This window comes from Coenobita brevimanus, chromosome 22 (genome assembly GCF_032717465.1).
Source record: "Coenobita brevimanus isolate Jiangsu-jjx chromosome 22, ASM3271746v2, whole genome shotgun sequence".
Classification (NCBI taxonomy): Eukaryota; Metazoa; Arthropoda; class Malacostraca; order Decapoda; family Coenobitidae; genus Coenobita; species Coenobita brevimanus.
The window spans coordinates 4,887,847-4,902,970 of record NC_136975.1 but is presented as its reverse complement, the minus strand read 5'-3'; the positions used below and the strand labels follow the sequence as shown (position 1 = coordinate 4,902,970).

General features: G+C 43.5%; 1 protein-coding gene across 1 annotated transcript in view; it reads left to right on the top strand.

Annotated features, from left to right (window-relative positions):
* The window catches only part of LOC145392373 (uncharacterized), an 84,832-nt gene extending 73,565 nt beyond the window's left edge, over positions 1–11,267 (top strand). The window contains exon 4 of the mRNA XM_080266775.1: positions 10,650–11,267. Within this exon, the coding sequence (XP_080122901.1) occupies positions 10,650–11,267 (618 nt within the window). The remainder of the gene's footprint in view (positions 1–10,649) is intronic.
* Positions 11,268–15,124: the final 3,857 nt, after the last annotated feature.

The window sequence follows — 15,124 nt, the reverse complement described above, 5'->3', positions numbered from 1 at the left end:
TCTATGACTCTATTATACACGAACTGGAGATTACGAAAACACTAGAGACAAAGTTGCAGAGGATGATAGAGCGAAGGATTGATGTGAATGCTAATAAAATGAATTACGGGGAAAAGGAAGGGTACGTTAGATGTGTGTGTGGAAGGATCTGGTAAGAGTGAAGGGGTTCCAATCACTTACATAGGGAGCTTTAGAATTTTTCGATGTCCCTTTTTTCTATGTAGGTCAGATACGTGCTGTCCCTTTGTCCCTGTCCCTGTCTCCCTCCCTCTCTCATTCCACCCCTCCTTACCTCACTCCCCCCTCCCCTCCCCACTTCACATATCTACCCATCCCCTTCTTTCCCTCCCTCCCTCCCTCCCTTCCAGAATCACTCAGCTTCTCATCAATACGCCAGCCAGTCACGCCAATCCCTTTCAAAACACCCTAATAGACAGGAGACATAGAGGTTTGAATCGGCCTGTGAGGGATCCAATGGGGACACTAAAGGATCGCAGCCCTTAGTGAGAAGTTTATGCCACGACGCCTATACTGAATACACGGACCAGATTACCCATGTTACGGTACTGAATGGGAGTGGGGAGGGGAGGGCAAGGGGGGCTGGAAAAGAGGAGAGATGGAGAGGGAGAATGGGAGGGTAGGATGAGATGAGAGGGGGTAGAGAGAGGAGGAGCACAGAGAAAGATGTGAAGAGAGAGGAGAGACAAGGGGACCGGAAAAGAGGAGTGATGGGGAGGAAGAATGGGAGGATAGGATGAGATGAGAAGGAGTAGAGAGGAAGACTGAGATGTGAGGAGGAGCAGAAAGAGAGATTTAAAGAGAGAAGAGAGACATGGGGACTGGAAAAGAGGAGCGTAGGGAAGGAAGAATGAGAGGGTAGGATGAGATGAGAGGGGGTAGAGAGGGAGATTGAGATGAGAGAAAGTAGAGAATGTGACTGAAACGAGAGGAGGGAAAGAGAAGACTGGGAAGAATTCATGAGAGAGACTGGGATTAAAGAATGGTTGAGAGGAAGAACACAAGGGTAAGATGAGATGAGACGGGGTAGAGAGGAAGACTGAGATGAGACGATGAATAGAGAGGATGACAGTGAGGAAATGATGAGAGCGAGGGAGGGAAAAGTGGGTTAGAAAAGATGAATGAGGGAAGGGAAGAGGGGAAGGGTAGAAGGAAATAAGATGGGGTTAAAGAGAAAAACTGAGATGAGAGGAGGATGGGATAGGAAGGGAAATGGTAAGAGGGTGAGAGACAGACTGATGCGAGGGGAAAGAGAAAGGAATTTTGGAATGAGAGGAGAAAAGAAGTGAAAAAAAGTAGAGACTGAGAGGAAGAATGTGAGAATGGGTTGACATGAGAGGAGGAAACAAGAGATTCGAGGAGGGAGAGAGTGAGATTGAGATAAGAGAAAGAGAAATTGCAATGAAAGACGGGAGTGAGGGGAAGAGGTGAGAGGAGAGGAGGGTGAGGGGAAGAACTGGAGGAAATGATGAGAGAGGGGAGGGCAAAGGGAGCTGGAAAAGAGGAGGGAGGAGGAGAGAAAGATTGGGAGAAATGAATAACAGAAGAGAGCAAGAAAACTGTAGAAGTGGGACAATGGGGAGAAAGAATGGAGAGAGAGAGAGAGAGAGAGAGAGAGACAGACAGACAGACAGACAGACAGAGATAAAGACAGACAGACAGACAGAGACAGAGACAGAGACAGAGAGAGAGTACAAGAAAGTTTAAAAGAAAGCAAGCAACCCCAGATCTAACTATCACTTCGTAGATGTATTTTACAGAGAAGAGTCTTGTTATTTGGTCTACAAACATGAGATACTGACAGCAGAGACAAATGTGACCAAGAGATGGAAATAAGAAAACTGCAACAGTGAAGATAGGTGGAGTAGATAAAAAGGAATTAGATAAAGGAAGAAAGGCAGACCATAACAGGGAAAGACCGACAAGGGGAAGGGAAAGGTGGAAAGGGAACAAAGAGGGGGGAAACGAAGGAAGGGAGGGTGAGGGGAAAAGACGACGAAGGAATAAGAATCAGGAAGGTGGAAGACAGTTTGTTTAAGGAGGGAGGGGAGTGTAAGGGAAGACACATACAGATGAGTGACGTGAAGGGAGGCAGAGGAAATGGGAATTGAAAATAAAAAGGGAGTTAAAGGGAATACAGATAGAAGAGACAGAAAAATGAATCAAAATGAAATCCATGAGAGAAGACGCGAACCGATGAAATATACAAAGGAGAAATAAGAATTGGAAGTGTAAAAGGGAAAGCATGGAAGGAACGATGGAAAAACAGACGAAATTAAGTGATGAAAATAATATGTCAGTTTTTTATAGTCTTGCTGGAACTAAAACAAAATAAAAGAAGAAGAATAGAAAGAAAAGGAAAGTGATGATATGTACAGGAGGAAGTGCTGTCTGGCTGTCGGGATGTGCCGTAGGAGACAAAAGTTCCCTTAATATTGTACCTTCTCTTTTTCTCACTTCCTTCTGCTGGCGAACATTCCTAAACTGAGAGAGAAAGTTATTGTTTTTCGTTGTCTATAAATGATTTTCCCTGATCCAATGCGTTAAGGAAAATGTGACAGACTTGCTCTAAATGTGATGTTGAAGCAGTGGAAAAATAGGCGAACCTTTGTCCCCGATTGTATAAAAAGTAAATTGAAAAGGGGATGTTTTAGGAGAAGCAGAAGAAAAATCGATCATCCTATGGAAGGATATAAAATTATGGTGCTGTTTTTTCTCCTACCGTGTTGCAGGAAATTACCCACAATAGAGAAAAACATGGGCCAAGTAAAGGTAGCAGAAGTAGTGGTAGTAGTAGTAGTAGTAGTAGTAAAAGTAGTAGTAGTAAAAGTAGTAGTAGTAATTGTAATAGTAGTAGTTGCAACCTCATAGGCTCATCAGAATGTGAACCCAGTAGATTGTAGGCTGAAGTTGCCCTCATCTTCAGCTCTTCAACCTCCTATCGTGGACATAGGGAGGGAGCTGAGGTACGTTTGCATATCCAGGCATCTCCTTCGCCCGATTCTATAAGTGCCACCACACGAAGGCGTCCCTCTCAAGCTCCAAAGTAAAGGTGAAACATCTATAGTCGATTATAGTAGTAAGAGGGGCTTCTCGTTGCAAAGAAGTTTATAGAAGTTTATTTTGTAAGTCCTTATCTTTATCTTTAAACTTAAAAATAAATAAAAAAAAGGCAGCAAGGGGCAGAGATGGTGCACGACACAGAGACATGAAGGGAGAACAGAAGGAAAAGAAAGAAGACAGAAAGAGAGAGAGAGAGGGAGAGAGAGAGAGAGAGAGAGAGAGAGAGAGAGGAGGGGAGGGGGTAGGAGGGAGGGGAAAACAGGTTATGCCAGAAACCAAGTAATGATATTATTCGATGTTAGACGTAAAGAGGAATAGAAGAACGATGAAGGATGGAATGGACAGTCAGATTACAAAAAAGAGAGGCATAAAAATGAAGAGAAGAGAGAAAAAGAGATAAAAAGGAGCAATTAGGATACGTTAGCAAAGGAAGGAGAATTGAAAAGGAAGTGGAGAAACTGAAAACACGTGAAAGGCACGAGCGAGTTATGTTTGCGAGCAGACATTATCAGATTTGAGACAGACGTGAAAAGGAATGATAGAAAATGAAGGAAGATGAAAAGGTGCAAGCAGGTTACATTACCGATCCGGCATTACATTTGAGACAGACATGAAAAAAGGAATAAAAGAAAAAGAAGATGAAACGGTGCAAGGAGGTTATATTAGGGATCCGGCACTGATGTTGGCAGAGATGTTGGCAGCAATGAATTCCACCTGTGAGAGCAGCACAGAAGTCAGGCAGTGTTGGCAGAGATGTTGGCAGCACTGAATTCCACCTGAGGGAGAAATACAGAAGTCAGGAGCCTCCACAAGATCCCGCCTCCACGTACAGTAAGCTCCCGAAGACACAAATGCTACCAGGCCTCGATCGACCCGCCACAGACTATTTCTGGTGAATATACGTAATCTCTTATAAGACTAGCCGGGGAGCAGCTTAGGACGAGTTACCTGGTATTAATTAGTTCGTTACCTGCGATTTCGGACCTGGCCACGGAGTCCGCTTTCTGGGCAGATTTTTCTAATTAGCCAGCTGAGTCGACCAACCAACTTCTCGATAATTGTCCGGGGCTTTTAGGAGTAGTGGGGTGATCAGGGCGGTCAGGTCTGGGAGACCGCTGGTGTGTGTGTGTGTGTGTGTGTGTGTGTGCGCGAGAGAGAGAGAGAGAGAGAGAGAGAGAGAGTTGACGGAGTGGCGAAGGAATAGATGTAACTTCCAGCGAACAGACTCAGGTATATTCTCTCTACTTTAACTTGGCTTGAAATTGCCATCTCTCCAACTTGAATGCTGAACTGAAACAAGAGATTAATACCAGAATATGATGCTAGTCACGAAGAATTTTAATGGGAAGGATGTAGAGCCATGGTACCTGGGAACCACATAGAGCCATGGTAGTGTTTTACTGTATGACTGAGCTTAACGCTGAAATATGATGCTAGTCACGAAGAAGTTCTATAGGAAGAATAAAGAGCCACAGTATTTTCTTATAGCGTCACTGAGCTACGGGAAATAGACCAAAAACAAATCTCCGCCAAGTTAAGCTGGAAAAAGTCTGTTGATTCTACTGCCAACTCTCTTTAGAAATAAATCATATATATCAATCTGCCTAGAAATGGGAGAATCAGTGCCGTCTTACGGACTGAATCTACTGTAGTTCTTTTACCTTCACTTGGCCCAGATTTTCGTCTTTTTGCAGCTTATTTCATGTTCCTCAGCGGGAGAATAAGATACTACTACGGCTCTACATCCTTCCAATAGCACTTCTTCGTCACCAGCATCATAATCTTGTGTTAATCTATTACAATAACTCAACAGTAAAGATGGAGTGGTACAAATTTTAGGCCAAGTTAGAGTATAAAAGAATTTGATTGTTTTGCTACCACAATGTCGTAGGAATGGGCAATGTGAACAAAATGGCTTGAGTTTGCTGGAGAAGAACGTAATGGCGAACGAGCAGAATCTTTTACTTGATTTTTACTTACTCTTCTGCCATCATCCCGCATAAGACAACTGCGCTTACGTGTTGGCGGCGAGATAGAGAAATTGATGACGGAAAGGAAAGTAATATCATCTTTCCTTTTTATATTTAAGTTGGCCCAGTTTCTCGCCCTTTTGCAACATATTTCTTGTAGCTGATTGGCAGAAAGAGACAATGCCACAGCTCTACATCCTTTCCATAGCATTTATTCATGGCTAGCATCAATTCTAGCTTTAATCTGTTGCAACAATTCGGAATTAAGATGGAGGGATGGCAATTTTACGTCAAGTTAGAGTAACAAGAGTATAGGGTTTTTTACGTGTTCTATTGCAACATTCCGTAAGCGGTCTGCAAACTGCCTTAGAGATAAAGGAATTGATGGCGGTAAATAAGTCTTGTGCTACATCTTTTGTCATTTTTTTAAGGCAAGTACAGACTGCACGAGATGACAAGGAGATAAGTGTTAATGCGACGAACAACTAACAGAACCTTCTTCTTGCCCCACTATCACCTTTCCTTAGAGGTGAACTGCGAGTACAAGTTGCTGTAGAACTGATGTAGTAGTAGTAGTAGAGGTAGAAGCTGCAACCCCAAGCTCATGTGAATGTGAACCTACTGGACTGCAGGCTAAAGTTACCTTTCTGCAATCCACTATCCTCCTTTTCGCTGGATAGGGAGGGAGTTGGGGAACGTTCGTATAGCTAGGCAGTGTAGTCACTCAATTACATCAGTGCCGTCAAGTGAAGGCTTCCCCTCACCAGCCCCTAGAACAATGGTAAAAAAATTGTTCCGGTGAGCACAGAGAATCTTTTAAGACATTCTACTTGTTCCACTGCCGCCTTGGCTGAGAACCCAACTGTACTGGATGTATCAGCTGGCGTAAAGACTACGAATCGATAACGGCGACCAGACAGAATCTTCCATTTGCTCCACTCCCAACTATCCGTAGATGTTAGTCGCGTGTACGAGTTAGCGTGGGGGGCGAAGGAACGGGAGACAGTGGGCGAACTGATGCTGTCTGGTTTCCCTACTGACACAGTTCCTTTATTAGTGGGACAAAATGTAGTGGATTTTAATGTATGTGCATATCTTTGTCATTACACTTTGCTGGAGAATAAGATCAGCGCCGTTGGTGTGTTTTTATTCCCTGTTTATCCCTTCTGTCTTACATGGTTCCAGAATTTATAACTATGATCATTCGTCTTGCGCAGATAGGTTCTAATGTTGAAAAGGCGACTGGAGTTTTCTATCTTTAATCATGTCATGCTACCAGGGACATAGTTTGCTCGCACTGGGTAATATCAGTTATTTATTCATTCACTTATATCACTCACAGATAGTCCATTTTTGTTTTTTGTTTTTTCTTTTTTTTTACTCCTGGCTTTGTGACAGTAAAATTGTGTCCTGCCTCACACACAATTGCCCTTTTGAACTGTCACTGTTCCCTCTTATCTTCTTTAGTCGCTTTCTCATCCTTCCCTCATCCTATCTCACGTCCTTCTGTCTTTCCTTATCACTGATATACATTGTATCTCTAACCTGCATCGTCATCTGCTCATTTTGATATTTCATCCTGTCTCTCATATTTTCTCACATTCTTTTTAAATTCTCGTCCAGTTTCACTTTTCTCCACATGCCTGTTCATCTCTCTCTCTCTCCCCTTATTGCCTCACTCCTGTCTGTCCGTCACCCCTGCCACCTCCGCCTCTCCCTTACCCCATCCACCTCCGCCTCTCCTCACCCTGCATGCAGCCCCCGCCTCTTCCTGACCCCTGCCACCCCCTCCTCTCCCTCGCTCCTGCCATCCCCGCTTCTCCCAGCCACTGATCGCCATTTAATGAGCGCCTGTGTAAGACTAACCAACGTGAGTTCTGTTCTCGTGACGCCCCTGTCAAAACACAAGAGAAGCCCCGCGTCAACACTTGATTACGTTGAGTCATGTCGGTCAACTGTCGTGATCAGTTATATGCATCCCTTATAATATATTATATGTATATATATATATATATATATATATAGATAGATAGATAGATAGATAGATAGATAGATAGATATATATATATATATATAATGTTATCATCATCAGCCTTTGCAAGTCCACTCCTGAACAAAGGCCTCCCCCACTCTTTTCCATGAATTCCTTGACTAAGCCAGTTTCTGCCACGCATTGCCTACAGACTTCTCTGTCTCATCTCTTCACCTCCTGTTAGGCCATTTTCGGCTACGCTTCCAATCTCTTTGAGTCCAGTCAGTCAGCTTCTTGCTCCATCGGTTATCCCTTATTCCTTGTACATGACCTGCCCACCTCCATTTCTGTTATTTTATAACTCATGTGATGTCTTTGATTTTAGTCTGATCTCTCACTCAAGTTGATCTTTTCCTGTATCTTAAAGATATTACCAACACTGACCTTTCCTTGCCCTTTGAGAACGGATTAGTTGATTTTCCATCGATTTTGTCAGTTTCCAGGTCTCACAACCTTACGTCATAGCCAGGATTATACATTCGTTATATACTTTTCGTTCCGTACATATTGGTAAGCTACTTTTCATGATTTCTCAGTGTTTACCGAAAGCTTTCCATCCAATTGCAATGCGTAATCTTATTTCACTGTCATGGTCTTTCGTTAGTGTAAGTATTTGCCACAAGTAATTGTACACCTCGACTTCTTCAAGAAATTCTTCGCTTATTCTTATGACGCTCGTTGGTGTATTTGGATTAAACATTAGTTTAGTTTTACTCCGGTTCCTCTTTAGCCCAGTTATGAGGCTTTCTCTGTTTAGGTCATTTAATATTTCTTGCAGTGTCTTTGCTGTTTCAGAGATTAGGACAATGCCAACTGGAAATCTTTAATGGTTTAGCTTTTCTCCATCTATGTTCACTCCTTTGTTTTCCCAGTCTAGCTTTCTAAAATTACTTTGTAATCATGCTGTAAATAATTTTGGTGAAATATTATCTTCCTGACGCAAGCCCTTCTCAGGTTTTATTTTTCCGAGACTTCGTGTAATTCAACTGTAGCAGTAACTTCTTTAGGTCTATATATGTTTCTGAGCAGTTTTACAATGTTCGCATTTACTCCTTGTTCCCGCAATGAATTTATAATTGTTATGTGCTCCACTGAGTCGAAAGCCTTTTCGTTATCAACAAAACATAAGCACAGCGGTTTTATATATTCTGTAGTTTTCTCACTTTGCTGGGACAGGATGCCATTGCTACCTGGCGCGTCCCCGGGTGATGGATAGGGGAAAGCCTGGCAGATATACGAGGTACCTCACGGTGCGGACCATGTGACCCCCAATAGATATATAGGGCTCCACTAAGTGTACGGAATAAGGTGGCACAAAAATTATATCTCACCAGAAACTATGTGGCAGGGAGGTGGGATTATATATATATATATATATATATATATATATATATATATATATATATATATATATATATATATATATAGCCTTTGATAAATATATTGCTTTTGATAAATATTTATACACATATCAATTAGATGGTGAATGCATCTTGAAATTTTGCCTTTAGCTTTGTTAAGGATAATTATCCTGGACACAGATTTTACCATCATTTGCCGTGCTGTGGAAAACTGTTTGTTTCAGCGTTCATTAAATATACTTTTTATGATTATGTGTTGAGCAAGCTGCTAATTTATGTACATTATCTGTTGAAATTATTGTCTTGTAACATTTGTGAGTGTACGAACATGTGAAGGGCATAGGTCCATCTGCTGCTATAACAACACTACTGTTGACGCAATTATAATCCCATCATCCTTAATGACATTAGGGGGTGGGTTGGAAAGGGGAGGGAAAAGAGTGGGAAGGGGTGACAGTGGATAAATAAAGAGAGAGTAAAAAAAAAAAAAAGGAATTATGGATTATGTAAAGAAAGGAGAGAGGAAATGGGAACGGAAACCGGTCAGACATTAAGATGAAAACTAGCCGAAAGCCGAAACATGCGAGTAACGGTGAGAAAGATGAGACAAGGGACGTGTAAGAGACAAGTGGAGGATAATAGGGCTCTGCAGCAAATGTAGAAGGTAAAGATACTAATGATATAATAATAATAATAATAATAATAAAAGTGATAATAATAATAATAATAATAATAATAATAGAAATAATAATAGTAATAAATAGTAATAATACTAATAAAAATCCGAAGAAGAATGGAGTTGTCATAAGAAAGAGACGGGGAATAAATGAGGGTAAAGCAACAAAATCCCTAAGAGAGAGAGAGAGAGAGAGAGAGAGAGAGAGAGAATAAGGCATTACGTTTCACCCTTAGTCACTCATTTACCTTCCGTCATCCCTTTTGACACCTCTCTCAGACTTAGCTCCCTTTTTTGCCACGTCCTCTGTCTCTCTCTGTTTTCTCTCTTACCAGGCACATTTTCTCCTCGTTAACCCTCTCACAGCCATGAATTTCTTTGTTAATTTTCTTGGCGTCTTCAGAGCGAATTATTTAGAATTAATCTACATCAGGTATCACAGATTCATGATGATTTCCGTGTTTTATTTTGCTGTTTTTTATTTAGTTAGTTTAAAGAAATATTCTATTAGATAAAATACTCTCCATTAATCGTTATAGCCAGGACGTCTTATTGTGTGTGTGTGTGTGTGTGTGTGTGTGTGTGTGTGTGTGTGTGTTACAATCTTACATACATTTTTATTCATTTTGGGGGAGACAATACGGTGATTTATTAGAAACATTTCCAATCTATACCTTTAACACAATTTTTTTGGAATCTGCCTCGCTCCATTAGGAAAAAGATGATGATGATGATGATGAGGATGATGATGATGAGGAGGAGGAGGAGGAGGAAGATAATGGTGATGATGATGGTGTGAAGAATTAGCCGAGGTGAAGAAAAAAAGCATTGTTGAGAAATTTTTGTTCACTAGATACGGTATGGTAGTGCAGGTACGTTCCTTGTTCTGAACCCATGATGTTAATAGACAGCGTAAGAAAATGTTAGTTTCATGTCTGACATTACGTCGTACATAATTAAACTTGTCAATTTGTTTTTCTCCTCTTATATTATTTTTTCCTGGTGATGATGATGATGATGATGATGATGATGATTCTCTTGGTACAGAAGGGTTGAATTTTATAATCCCTGACTAGACACAGTGTGACGACGTGTTTTGAGAACTGTCAACCTCGTTATCTTTATGTGGTCTACTGTCTGTTAAATGATTATCGACCGAGAATTTATTGAGATGGCATAGCAAACACACAGCACCTTTTCATAATCACAGTTCATTTGGGTCAGGCCTGTAACTGGTAACACGAGGACATGACTTGCAGAATTGCATCGATAGAGCTTTGCTGTCCCTCAGATTACCTCAGTGCCTAGTGGCGCAGTGCTAGCACAGCTGGGCACATTATTTCATTCATGCCATTGTGTACAAAATTAAGACCTTGCATGTGGTGCAGTGTATGTCAGAGGCTAAAACAGTGAGAGAACACCTTATCAGTTTTTCAGAAACTGTTGTGTTAAAAATGTCTCATCATACTACTGTCACTACCTAACTGCCATGTACAAAGATAGCCTACTGATGACTGTTTCCTCTCCAGGTGTGGTTCCAGAACCGACGAGCCAAGTGGCGGAAGAGAGAGAAAGCCCTTGGTCGCGAGAGTCCTTCTTTTCTGGGCGTGGATCACCCGCTGGGCAGTCTGCCTGATCTGCCGCTGCCACTGCCGCCGCCGCCACACTCTGTAGCCGCAGCCGCCTCAGCCGCAGACCTGTTGCACCTGCACGCCCTCCACGCCCTGCATCTTCATCCCTTCCTGCATGCTCCTCCAGCCCCAGGCATCCAACACAAGGCAGTCCCCCAGCCACCCCCATTGCACGCCCTCCTGCACCACTACATGCTGCCCCCAGGCCTGCCCCTCTTGCCTCCTACCAGCATGGGCGCGGCGCTCCCCTCCCCTCTCTTGGCTGCCTCCTCCGCCGCTTCCGCCAGCCCTGACGCCTCCCCAGCTCACTCCCCGCCCATCTCCTCCCACTCCCTGACCCCCACCACCACCTCCACGCCTGCCGGCCCCCCTGCCTCCCCGCCTGCCGGCCTGCCCCTGGACTGCCGGGGAGCCTCCGTAGACCTGCTGAGGCTGAAGGCGAGGCAGCACCAGGCCCTGCTAGAGAGACTGTCACCACCCGCCCCCGCCCCTCCTGGTGTCCACGCCTCCTCTTGAACTACGTCCTTCCTCACCGCTTTTGCCTCCAAAAACACCTGAGCATTGACTTCACCCTCTCCCCTTCCCAACTATCACGCCTAAGCCAATTTTCCGCACTTCCACACGATCAATGTACCCACACCACTTCCAAGCCTCCCACCCCAACTCAACGCCTTCAACCAGAGGACATCTTTATTTGGCTCCTGTTCCCGTCAAGACACTGAGCTTTGGAGAGATTATGCCGTAGAGAAGGGGGTTAGTGAGGGTTGTATCTATTTATTCCTGTTTGAAACGCTGTCTCCTGAGCTGAAATAAGTCGTCTGGAGGTAACAAGAATAAAATAAGAAACACACCTAGGGATTTCTCCCCCCGTTTCCACTCTCTCCTCTCTCTCGGCGATCTCCCACCAACTCATCTATTCTCTGCTTCTTCCTGTACATTTCCCTTGGCCTGACCTGCATGACTCTTGAATCTAGACATTTAAGATCAAATATCAACCTCGAAACTTCACACAACTCATTATAAACCTCCAGCAACCACAACCACTCTACCACAGTTGCCACAGATGGACAGGGAGTTTTCAAGAATTCATCAAGATATCTGCAGCTTCAACAGAATTCGGTGTCCATACTTCAGAAACTAATGGCAAAGCAATTATCAACAGTGGTAACTACTATGCTATTTTTTGTAAGCAACACCACCGTTAATATCATCATCATCATCATCATGCCATTCATAATTTCCCACTTGACAGACAAAATGAGACAGGAAGCCAAAACAGACAGAGAAAGGACGAGAGTAGAACTATCACTCTAGTACATAAAAATGCAGCTTTTTTTCTTTTTTCTTTTTTTTTTTTGTCTAGACTCCAAAAGCAGTCCTGGTGTTGCCCCTCACAATCCCCAGACACGACTGCAGCTCCACCTTTTAACAACACTATTCTTAAATATCACCACCTAAACCACAGCAACCACACCCGCAGCCTCCACAAATAGCTCCTATCACCACACTCATAGTATTGCTCCTTCTTGCTACACACAGCTTCACAATCATCACCTTACTGTCTTCTCCATCACCTTCCGTTCCTCTTCACCACCCAATGCTACCACCACCAGTCCACCGCCCTACAGTCCTCTCCTCCATCCTACAGTACAGTCCTCTCCATCACCCTACGTTCCTCTCCTCCACCCCACTGTCTTTTCTACTACCGTTCGCTCTACCACCACCACCAGCAGCTCGAGCCCCCCCACTCACTGCAAAGGCTCTTGGCGGAAAGCATCGACTCCAGTCCTTTCATTACTTCCTTATCAACCCATCATTTAGTCAGACCGGCAGGCTGTCTCCACTTCCCACTCTGACACATACCCCGTCTTCAGAATTCCAGTGATTCCGATCTAATTCACTTTTCCCATTAGATTCAATTTGGTCCGTCCACCAAGACCTTGGAAAAGATTATATTCCCTGTCACCCGAGTCCTTTATTGACAACTACTCAGTCAATCTGGCCAATTTGTCAATAGATTAATGATTTTGGGCTTCGGGGAACAAGGACATCAGGACCAGGTTCGATTCTGGAGATGTATTTTAAAATCATCCTTACGTCCGCCCGACCCAGAGGCCAAATTACCTGTTCAAACAGCGGCGTATTGACACTAGCCGGCCAACCCAGCTAATTTACGGGGTTCACGCGACAATGAGGCCAATTAGTCAAGGCGGTAAGGCCGTAATTGGCGTGGCGCGGGTGGTCGGGGATATTAGCACTGGTTTATTTACCCTCCCTCGCCAGTACACTCACAAGCCGTCCCCTCCCACACACCCCCACACCCACACCCACACCCACACCCTCATCTTATGGTCTGGGGACACTGACGAGATGTGGATGGGTGGGGTGCAGATACTGGTTGGGGTGTGTCTTGATGGGGTTGTGCGGATGGTGGGTGGGGTGTATGGGTGAAATTGTGCGAATGATTTGTGAGGTGTATATGGGTGGGTGGGGTTGTGCGGATGGTGGATGGGGTGTGTATGGGTGGGGTTGTGCGGATAGTGGGTAGAGTGTATGTGGGAGTGTAAATGGAGGGGTGCTGTGGCTACGGCTGTGGGAGAGTAAGGGTGATGTGGGTTGTGTAAGGGTGTGTGGAGGGATGGGTATTGTGAGGGACGGTGGATGGTAATAGTAAGTGGCTATTGAGTAGCAGTTTGGACCATATCAGGCTGTGGATTGTCTGTGTGTGTGCGCTGGTTAGGTGTGACGAGCATTCATTAAAAAAAGACAAAATACTAATTAATTTATCTCAAGTTGGATACTAAACATAACTTTCTGCAACGTATCAGTTTTGACGACGCAACAAGAGTTTTCGTGATGATACTGATAGGTACGTTCGTATTTTCCATAAACAGTATTGCTAGTTATGCACGCGTATTGCACCGCTAATCTGTCTAATGTATTGCTTTATTTTCAAATGTTGACCGATATCCCATGTTGTAAATAATAACTGTATAATTAAATTCCTCTCACCCTCTTTGATCCCGGTTAAATAGGTTACTTAATCTTACTTCAAATAATCATGGTAGAAGCAAGAATAAACTAAGGCCTCATCGTACTGAAGAGACTAATAGGGCATCTCGCTTTATGTAATGCCTGTATTATAACATTTAACTTTCTTCACAAAATTGAGAGTAAGAGTCGGGTTTATGGTTGGTTGGAGGTCAGATGATTAAATTCAATTGAGAGTGAGTCATAGGATACTGAGAGTGTTAATATCGCCTTTCACCCTGTCTGATGCCAGTAGTATAACTTATTTAACTTGTCTTCACAATAAAACTGGCAGTAAGCTAATAGAGTGGGATTGGTGACTGGGTGGAGGTCTGGCGGTAAGAAGCCAATTGACCGTCGCTCCGTCAACACGCTCTCTGTTTGGCTTCCTTCTGCCCGCCTCTCGCCTCTTTCCGGCCCTTCTCCTGCTCGGCCCTCTCCGCTCCTCGCTTCCTTCCTGATTCGCTTCCTTCTTGACTTACTTTCTCCCTTCCCTCCTACCCCCGCTTCCCTACTCTCTCCCCTACCTCTCCTCTGCACCTCTCTACCATTCCCCCCGCCCCCACTTCCTTTTCCTCTTCTTGTCTTTTGCGTTTCTCTTGTCTTCACTTCCACGTCCTGCTTGATTCCCCTTCTGATTCCCCTCCTTCTTGACTTACCATCCTCCCTCCTAACCCCTCTCCCCAGCACACACATACGCGTTCAGCTTGATGCCTTTCCTCCTTCCCTGATATCCTTTCACTTTTTCTTTCGTCTTTACTCTCACCTGTTATATTTTGCATTCTTCTCTCCATATATCCTGCACTTTCTTCCTTGTTCACATCCAGTATTAGTCATTTTGACGGACTGGGACTCGTTTTTAATATTTTTGTCCTACTCTGTTTATGATCTCTTTCGCTATCGCTCTTCCGCAGTATCTGATTGTGTCTCGGTAAGGTCGTGTTCAGTAAAGCACCTGCTGCAGAAGGTGACAATATTTTTTTTATCTGTTCGGAGGATTCAAAGAAAAAATTAAATAAAATAGAAATAAAGACGATCTTGATAAAAATCTCTATGAATATTGATACTGATCTTAAATACTTAAAATTTGATAAAAATTTGACAGAGCCAGAATACAGTTGTGATTTAAATTTTGTGCGTTGTCAACTTCTCGGAAAAATCAGCTAGACGTGGTAGAGATCCTTGACGGGCCTCACAGACTTTTTATTTTATTATTTTTTTTTTACCATTTCTGCTCTCTGTCCTTCCCTCTGTCGGTAATTCCACTTAGCTCTCGTCCATTATCGGATATTCACTTCACCCTCGTCCTTCACCTTTCCCTTCACCTATCACCTTCCTGTGTT